This window comes from Gigantopelta aegis, chromosome 8 (genome assembly GCF_016097555.1).
Source record: "Gigantopelta aegis isolate Gae_Host chromosome 8, Gae_host_genome, whole genome shotgun sequence".
NCBI classification, from domain to species: domain Eukaryota; kingdom Metazoa; phylum Mollusca; class Gastropoda; order Neomphalida; family Peltospiridae; genus Gigantopelta; species Gigantopelta aegis.
Window position 1 is genome coordinate 16,026,680 of NC_054706.1, and position 8,981 is coordinate 16,035,660.

General features: G+C 37.2%; 1 protein-coding gene across 1 annotated transcript in view; it reads left to right on the plus strand.

Moving 5' to 3' along the window:
• The window catches only part of LOC121380168, a 30,749-nt gene extending 22,033 nt beyond the window's left edge, over window positions 1-8,716 (plus strand). The window contains exon 2 of the mRNA XM_041508966.1: window positions 7,073-8,716. Within this exon, the coding sequence (XP_041364900.1) occupies window positions 7,075-7,851 (777 nt within the window). The 5' untranslated portion in view covers window positions 7,073-7,074 and the 3' untranslated portion in view covers window positions 7,852-8,716. The remainder of the gene's footprint in view (window positions 1-7,072) is intronic.
• Window positions 8,717-8,981: the final 265 nt, after the last annotated feature.

The window sequence follows — 8,981 nt, forward strand, 5'->3', positions numbered from 1 at the left end:
TTTCACTTTCTATGTTTGTGTTTCTGGTCAGTAACTATTAGGGCAGCAACTATCTTCTTGACTGGCACTTAGCTTTTATAGAAAGGTCCGACCTCTGGGTACAGCAGTCATTTATATATTTTTGGTGCGTCATTATTACACCAACTACAAACAAGGTGAGATTACACGATGTAGGCCTTCTTTCAGTTTCCGTGTTTGTATTACACCAACTATAAACAAGGTGAGATTACACGATGTAGGCCTTCTTTCAGTTTCCGTGTTTGTATTACACCAACTACAAACAAGGTGAGATTACACGATGTAGGCCTTCTTTCAGTTTCCGTGTTTGTATTTTTTAAAATGGCTTGTCACTTGTATATTTGATAATGGTTATTGGTTTAAAGCCTAGAATTGTAGAATCACTATAATTGCACGCACTGTAGACTGTTGTTGAGGCAGATTTATTTTATTTTATTTATTATTTATTTTTGAATCGGATACAATGCCAATTGTGAGAGATGTAGAAGCAGAGGTCGACCCCTAATGAGCTGAACGAAAAGGGAACTGATGAATTGGCTTGTAACTTTATAATGAATAAAGTTTAACATTTTATAAAATTATCAACTGGAAAAAAGTCGGAGTAAATAATAATAAAAAAAGTCTTCACAAAGTACCATCAAATTGTTTAGGTTTCAAGTTCAAGTTCTTTATTGCGTTAAGTTTTCCAACTTATCAGCATTATAACAATGAAATACAATATTATGTACAATAGTGCGGAACAATGGTGGAGAATGACTTACTTAAATACATACACATATACCGATAAAAAAATCCATCTATATTTATATATAAACAATCGGCAATATGGGTTACACAAATATATACTAAAACGCAAAAGAAACGCAGGTCCTGAAAATGCGAAAGAATTGCACTTTGTAAAGCAGTATCTTTGGTGGAATTGAACCTCAACTGTGTTAAAGGACATGGCACACACCCACACCGCAGTCCCACCTGCGTGTCAATTTCATTACCTGTGTGACGTCACGAATTCTCAAAACACGTTGTTTGCACGTGCTGGATCATCCGTATCATGAATCCAGTGCAAACACAGTCATTGAAATGCTTATAAAGCCTACACACCTGGATTTAATCGCATAAATTCAATTTGAGTAGTAACGGACAACAGAATCACATTTTAAAAATGCCGCGACTGACGCAACTCCAGCGAGGGATGGCCATCGGGATGTTGCAAGCCGGACAGACCCGTACTGCTGTAGCCAGACAATTGGGATGTCATGTTCGACAATCGCACGCCTTTCTCAACGTCACCAAATCACTGGATCTGTGAACGATCGACCACGCACCGGCCGCCCGAGGGTGACAACCGCAGCCCTAGACCGGTACATCCGGGTGACCCACCTTAGGAATCGGATGCTGCCAGCAGCTAACACCGCTCACCAGGTGCGTGGTCCACGTGGTCCAGTGTCCGCCGATACCGTCCGACGCCGTCTGAGGGCAGCAGGACTCCGTAACCGCCGTCCTTATGTGGGACCAATATTGACCCCTCGGCACCGCCAACAACGTCAACAGTGGGCGCAACAACATCAAAGATGGCGACGTGGCCAGTGGCAACAAGTTCTGTTTACTGATGAGAGCCGTTACAATGTTTCCAACGCTGATGGCCGAATCCGAGTATGGCGACGTCGACATGAACGTTACTCCGACTGCTGCGTTCTGCAGGCCGACCGATGGGGCGGGGGTAGTGTGATGGTGTGGGGTGGGTTCTCATTCAACCACAGAACACAACTTCATGTGTTCAGACAACGCGTTAATGCCGCCGTGTACCAAAATGACGTCATCAACAATCACGTCGTTCCCTTCTTTGCCGCTCACCCACGTGTGCGCTTGCTGCAGCAAGACAATGCCAGGCCGCACACTGCCAGGGCAACACAGGCGTTGCTGGCTCAGCACAACATCCCAACGTTGCCGTGGCCAGCCTTATCACCGGACATGGCGCCTATCGAACACGTCTGGGATGAAATCGGACGTCGCCTTCAGGCTCGCGGACAACCTCAGAATATGCAGGCGCTGGAGGCAGCATTGGTCCATGAATGGAACTCACTCCCTCAGGCATTCTTTCAACGGCTTGTCAACTCAATGAGGAGACGTTGCACTGCCTGTTTGAATGCCCAGGGTGGTCACACGCGATACTGACTTTGACAATGCTACAGGTCGTCTCTTTCACATTTTTAACATGGACCCCCACCCTACTTTATGACATGAAACATAGCCAAAAAGGAATTCAATCAAAAATTTCCAACACCAATGTGTGCCGAATTGGTGTAGCTCCAAAATAAATGTTGAAATCTTCATTTCGTTTTGTTTTTTTTTATATTTTATATCCAATTTAATGAGAACCTGCGTTTCTTTTGCGTTTTAGTAAGTTGTTTGTAGTAATGTTATGTGCCGAATTATCCAAAAAAAGTGTTGAAATCATTTCGTTTTGTTTTTTTATATATCCTGCGTCATAAGTTTGTTCGCCTGTAGTAAGTATTTGCCAAGGTTATTTATCTCCTTATTGTTTGTAGTTGACAATAGCTGTATTAGTTTAAAAGCACTGGGTTTCTTGGAGTATTTCTTAATAAATCTATTTCTTAAAGTTTCGTATCGTGGACACTGAAGAAATAAAATGAAACTCATCCTCAATCTCATTAATATTACATAATGTACATACTCTTTGTGTTCTCTCGATATTTTTTTACCTACCAGCTTCAATATTTAGCCTGTGTGCACAAATTCTCATTTTCGTTATTTCTTTTATATTACGTGAATCAATTGGCTTCGTCAGATATGTTTGTAATTGATATTCCTTTATTAAGTGTTTATATAGTGATCCTTTTGGCGACGCTGTTATTAAACTGTAGGATTTTTGTTTAAATACATCAAATATTCTTTCTTTAATTATGTAATAAAAACAGATATGGGTATGGGTCGATTTCCACATATAACTTAGCCCAAGCGTATCTAATTCCGGCTTAATATTCGTTAGCCAAATATCTCCATACTCATACATTTCCTCGTACACAGCTTTTAGAAAGCAATTACTGGTACTACCAAGGTTTATCCAATATTTAAAAATTATCAGCTTTCTTATAATAGCTAGTGGAAATCGTCCCAATTCTCTATAAACAAAGTAATTACAAGTTCTATTATGTACACCCAATGAACGTTTACAAAATTGTTTATGCACTTTCTCAATGTCGTGTGCTGAGTGAAAACCCCAGACTTCCGATCCATAATTAAGAACACTATTTACATAGGTATCAAATACCGCTAACTTCGTTTCAATATTAAAATAGTTCTTATTACAAATATTCATGATGCAGTATTGTGCTTTACGTCCTTGTTCTGCCAGTCTTTTCTGTGCCCGATTAAATTTACCATTATAACTTAGTAACAATCCAAGATAGTTAAATTCGTCTACTACCTCCAACTGGTGACCCTCATAATCCCATTTCTCGTTATCTTTAAGTTTACCCCCATTTCTAAAGACTACTATTTTCGTTTTATTTGTATTAACGGTTAGATCCCATTTTGTGGTGTAATATTCAAGGGTATTTAACATAGACTGTAACCCTTCTGGCGTCTCGGAAAGAAGTACCATGTCATCAGCATACATTAGTAGAAATATGTTTAACATTTGTATTTCAATATATGGACAATTGTCTGATATGAATTGCATTTCACAATCATTTACATACATAGAAAATAATATTGGTGATAACACCTCACCTTGCAATAAGCCATTTACACACACGTTATTACGTTATTATATTTCACACAGCATTTAACGTTGTCATATAAAGATCTTATAACTGCCAACATTTTGCCTTCTATGCCCTGTTTAATTAGCTTGTACAACACATTTTGTCTGTTTATAAAATCAAAAGCCTTTTTATAGTCTACAAAGCAGCAATATAATCGTTTCTTATTTTTCAGTGCTCGATTTATCAAAAACTGTAATATAAAAATAGCATCAACTGTGGACATATGTTTTCTGAAACCAAACTGCGCATCAGAAATAACGTTATTTTTTTCATCCAATTTTAGAAGCCTGTCATTTAAAATAGAAATGAACAATTTTCCCAAACAGCTGACCAGGGTTATACCTCTATAGTTGTCGGGGTCGTTCTTATCACCTTTCTTAAAAACTGGGACGATACAACCTACTGCCCAGCTTTTGGGGAAATATCCCGCTTTAAAAATGCCATTGAACAATAAAAGTAAACATGGCATTAAAACACCTACACAATTAATAAAATATTCATTTAAAACATTGCCATGACCACAAGCTTTATTCTTCTGCAACTTATATATTGCATTGGCTATTTCGTTATCCGTGATTTCACTATCCAGTAAATTGTCATTAGTGTCACTAGTACTGTTATCAAAACTGGATAAAAATCGTCAACCTCATTATTAATATTTGGTTCATTCGAAGCAAGGTTACTAAAATGTACGAAAAACTCGTCATTTGTCAAGTCAGATTTTATTCCTTGCTTACGTTTTTGAAAGTGTTTGTAGAATTTCCTAGGGTATATTACCCTGTTGAGATTTGTATTTTCGTTTAAGTTTATATTGCAGTGTCTTGTATATTTGTTTAGCACGAACAAGCTCAATTCTATTCATATTATTTTTATTTGCATTAAACTTTTGTATGGCTTTTCTATATTCAAGATAGCGTTTCCTGCACAACTCATTAAACCAAGGCTTATCGTCATGACTAATGGCGTCTTTCATTGTTTTCTTTGGATTTGCTTTCTTAACTGTAACTGAACAATAAGGCTGTATGATTTCGCTGAGTTTGTGTACAAAGTTATCTACACATTCATTGACATTTTCGTGGCTATTATCATTTATAGTACAAAAAGCCAATAACTCGTCAATATTTTCAGTAAGTTCATCAACACTCTTTAAAGTGTTTACGCCATTCCATTTTATACTGGTATGTGACTGACTGTCTTGTATCTCTGTAATGGTATGGTTAAATAAATGGGTTATTTTAAAACTAACTGGTGAATGGTCTGAGAAACAGTTAAATATGCCTGACTTGAATTCTTGAATTTGTCTTAACAAGGAATCACTAACAAGCAAGTAATCAATAAGGCTTGTGCCGTTTGCATTATAAAATGTAATGCTACCACTTCTATCTCCTTCATGCCTACCATTCACAATTCATAGACCACTGCTTTTACAAAGAGATAATAGTTTCCTATCAAAATGGTTGACCGTTCCATCTTCGCTGTAGCGTGATGCGATGTTAGCATTGTCAGGTATATATTGGAACATGTTATTTAAAAAAGAAGCTGAACAATCGGGCAATCTATCATTGCTAATATAATCGAGAGCAGTACCAGTTCTACTATTAAAATCGCCAACCGCAATAACTGTCCCTAATTCAGTATATCTACGTATGTGATCTTCAAGGGTCGTGAATAAATCAGTGTTAACATGTTCATAGTATGTGCTGTTGACAGGTGGTATATAGCTAGCGAATAAATAAATATCTTTACTTTTAGAACTATTATCGTTACTAGTATCAGCTTTGATTTTTAACACAACAATACTATGACATATTTTCTCAACAAGAGCTTTTTGATACAGGGATGAGGGTAACAGATAGAACATCTAACGTGAAACAAATAATTGATTACAAGTAACAATGTTGGTGAGACTGCATACCTTAGCATTTTGTGTTGGTCCCTGTATTAAAAATGAGGTTTATTAAACTTTAATTAATACAATATGATGGTAATTTGCTAAGAATATATATCCTTTTTATTTGCATAGAACGTTGTTTTTGTGTGTGTGTTTTTTTTTGTTGTAATTTGTTTTCATGACAGTTGTTATGGGTTACCGTTTAAAACTAAATAAGTTATGTTTTATGTACGTTTTGGTGTTAGTAAATATTAGTAGTTATGCAGATTCATCAATTCAGTCTGTAAAATTAATAGTCAAAGGTGGGCTTCTCCACCGACATTTCGATCTTTGGATGGAATTTGGTTATTTTCACATTTATTTGTAATAAATAACTACAAATTACTCAATAATATTTTTTTTTTTAAAGTTTTGTATTGGACGATAAGAGCTTTCCTGGATTATTTGTGGCTAAATATAGCATGTTCACCATCTTTGTTTCTTTGTCAGTTGTCTGCAAAGAATTATGGAAAACAACTTAGTGTGTTGAATGTGTACGTACGTATAAACTGATGCCACTCGGTAATGCGTGTAACACACTATCAAGATTCCCCCCTAAAATCCTTCTTCTTTTTTTTGTTTATACTAGTAAATGGAATTCTTTGGTTGTAATATATATATATATAGATTAGATTAGATTAGATTAGATTACGTTGGGGTTGAGAGCTGTTTTAAAGGTTTTTGTTTTGTTATACCTATATAGGTCTAATAGAAAAACAATCTTATGGTCCTAAAGTGGGAGATCACAAGCCTTTTCACATCCTCTCCCCGATATCCACAGGTCTGATGGATTGGGATGGGAATCACTTTTAACCTGCACAGGTCTAATGTAGGTCCAGACACAAAAACAACAATATCTAATTCACATCGTCTCCTAGACATACTAGTATGGCGTACACAGTGTCTGATGTAATTGGTTACTGGTTGTAAATGTGGGGGGCTAAGGAGGGGCATGGAGTAAAGCCTCCTTCCCCAACCTTGAGATGACAAGTCTCAAGATTTTCAAGTTGATTTAATTAATTTACTAATTTTTATTTTAGTAAAAAAATGATTAATTGGTTGATTGATTGATTGATTTACTGATTGAACCTCCCCCACCCCCACCCCCACCCCCATCCCACACACACACAAACGTTGCATTCTTATCCCGTGTAAACACCGGGGTGCATTTAACAGATATCAACGTGGATCTCGGGGTTTCTGAGATCTTCCCTCCGGTCATTGGAAACCCTACGCCCACCCTTGTATTAAAGTATTTCTCTGCATTTTCAGAAATGGACTCCAATACTGAAACTGTGTCCCACCCTTGTATTAAAGTATTTCTCCGCATTTTCAGAAATGGACTTCAATACTGAAACAACGGATTCACTTCCACAGTGGCTAAGTTTTGTGTCTGATCTGACGCCAAGTTTCACGCCAAGTTTCACGCCAAGAACATATTTGGAAAAGCGTTCACTTGAGTCCTACGGACCACAGTCCATATCAAGGATATTTTTCACGGAACTCCACTACCACCGTGACGATCAGATAAGTGGGAGCAATTGGACTTTAGAAATGTTAAGCAGATACATGAATATTGAAGAACACATTGGGCAGCTGCTTATTGATACTGACAGAGTAGATGATCAGTCTGGAAAAATGAATAAGATCGTCCAGGAGACTATGGACATGTTTGATGCGTCTAACACGAATCCCGAGCTCGAAAATGTGTTGGCCACGGAAGCAGACGTCAGGATCCATCTGTCAGCCATATTGAGGAAAATGTGCCCGGAACTGGGACTTACTCTTAGAACAGAGTCACAAATTGAACTGGGTTACCTACCTACCTGTAAATTTGATTTCTTATTTCTGACGCGCGGCGGCAAGCCAGTTGGGTGCATGGAAGCAAAGACGCCTTCTACCATGAACAGCAGAGCGTTTGCACAAGCTGTCGTCGAGCTACTGGTTCTACAGCAGTTAGCTTATCAGCACGACGTTAACATCTCCACTGTGCCGTTGTTCAACGTCCTGTCTGACGGCCAGAGGTTCGTCCTGATGCAAGTGAAGGGGGAAAAGTTGTGTCTGGAGTACGCGTCGAAGACCGGCAAAGAATGTACTGAAAGTCCGTACCACTAAAGTGATGGAAGCATTATCTGAACTGATTAAAATGACACTGAATAATATTGCAAGCCCTGACCTTCAGACCAGTTAATTTATCCCAATGTCTACATCTTTTTTTCCCGAATGTGAAGATTTGCTCCAGCATTGGCGTGGCAGTTGACCCCTAGGATCCCCCATCCCTTGAAAATAAGTAGGGATGCTTAAAAAAATTTAACTACATTTCTACACGGAACTAATACTATCATGATTCCGACTAGTGTACGGAGTTCCACTTATATAGCCTTTGTATTCATTGATGGTGGTACTCTCCTAAGACTGAGCAACTTTCTTATATACTCGAGTTAACATGCCGGGATTCGGGAGTATGCTCCTTCGTAAATTTTTGAAAACCGGATTTCCTAAAATGCAGTGTTCTGAATTCTACAAGTAATATAGGCTACATAATTTTGTAATGCATTTTTCACGATGTATACTTTTTTATATACATATATATATATATTTTAAAAACACAACAGTGATTTACCAATTATTTACAATGCAATAGCTGTACCGGCCTCGATACTGATATGTGGGGTAGGGTTAGAGAAAACTATATGCAATGCCTTGGCAATCGTCAACAACCTATGGTTGTGAACTATTGGGTCTAAAATAAACCTTTTTCCTAAATTTAGTTATTATACAGTGAATATTTACAATCACACAATCACTACTAGCAGTAGTATATTTGCAATTGTAGCGTGAATACATTACTCTCACTATTAAATTTTGTATTGTACACATTTATATATACATTTTGTACATGTTTATATATATTTAAAATGTATATTTATTTATTCATGTATTCATTTGTGCTTTTTATTTTCTTCTTTTAAATTCATTATGTTGCTGTTATTTTTTGTAGTTTTTTCTAATTAAAAATTATTACTAGTATTGCTATTTTTATAATAATCAGTTGTTGTAAAAACTACAATTAACAAAATAATAATAAAACATAAATAGTAACAAAATGCATCCGAGTTGTTCTATCATTACTACTTCATACACAGTGCTTTATCATATATCCCAAATCTCTGTACATGGGCGGGCGGGACGTAGCCCAGTGGTAAAATGCTCGCTTGATGCACGGTCAGTTTTGGATTGATCCC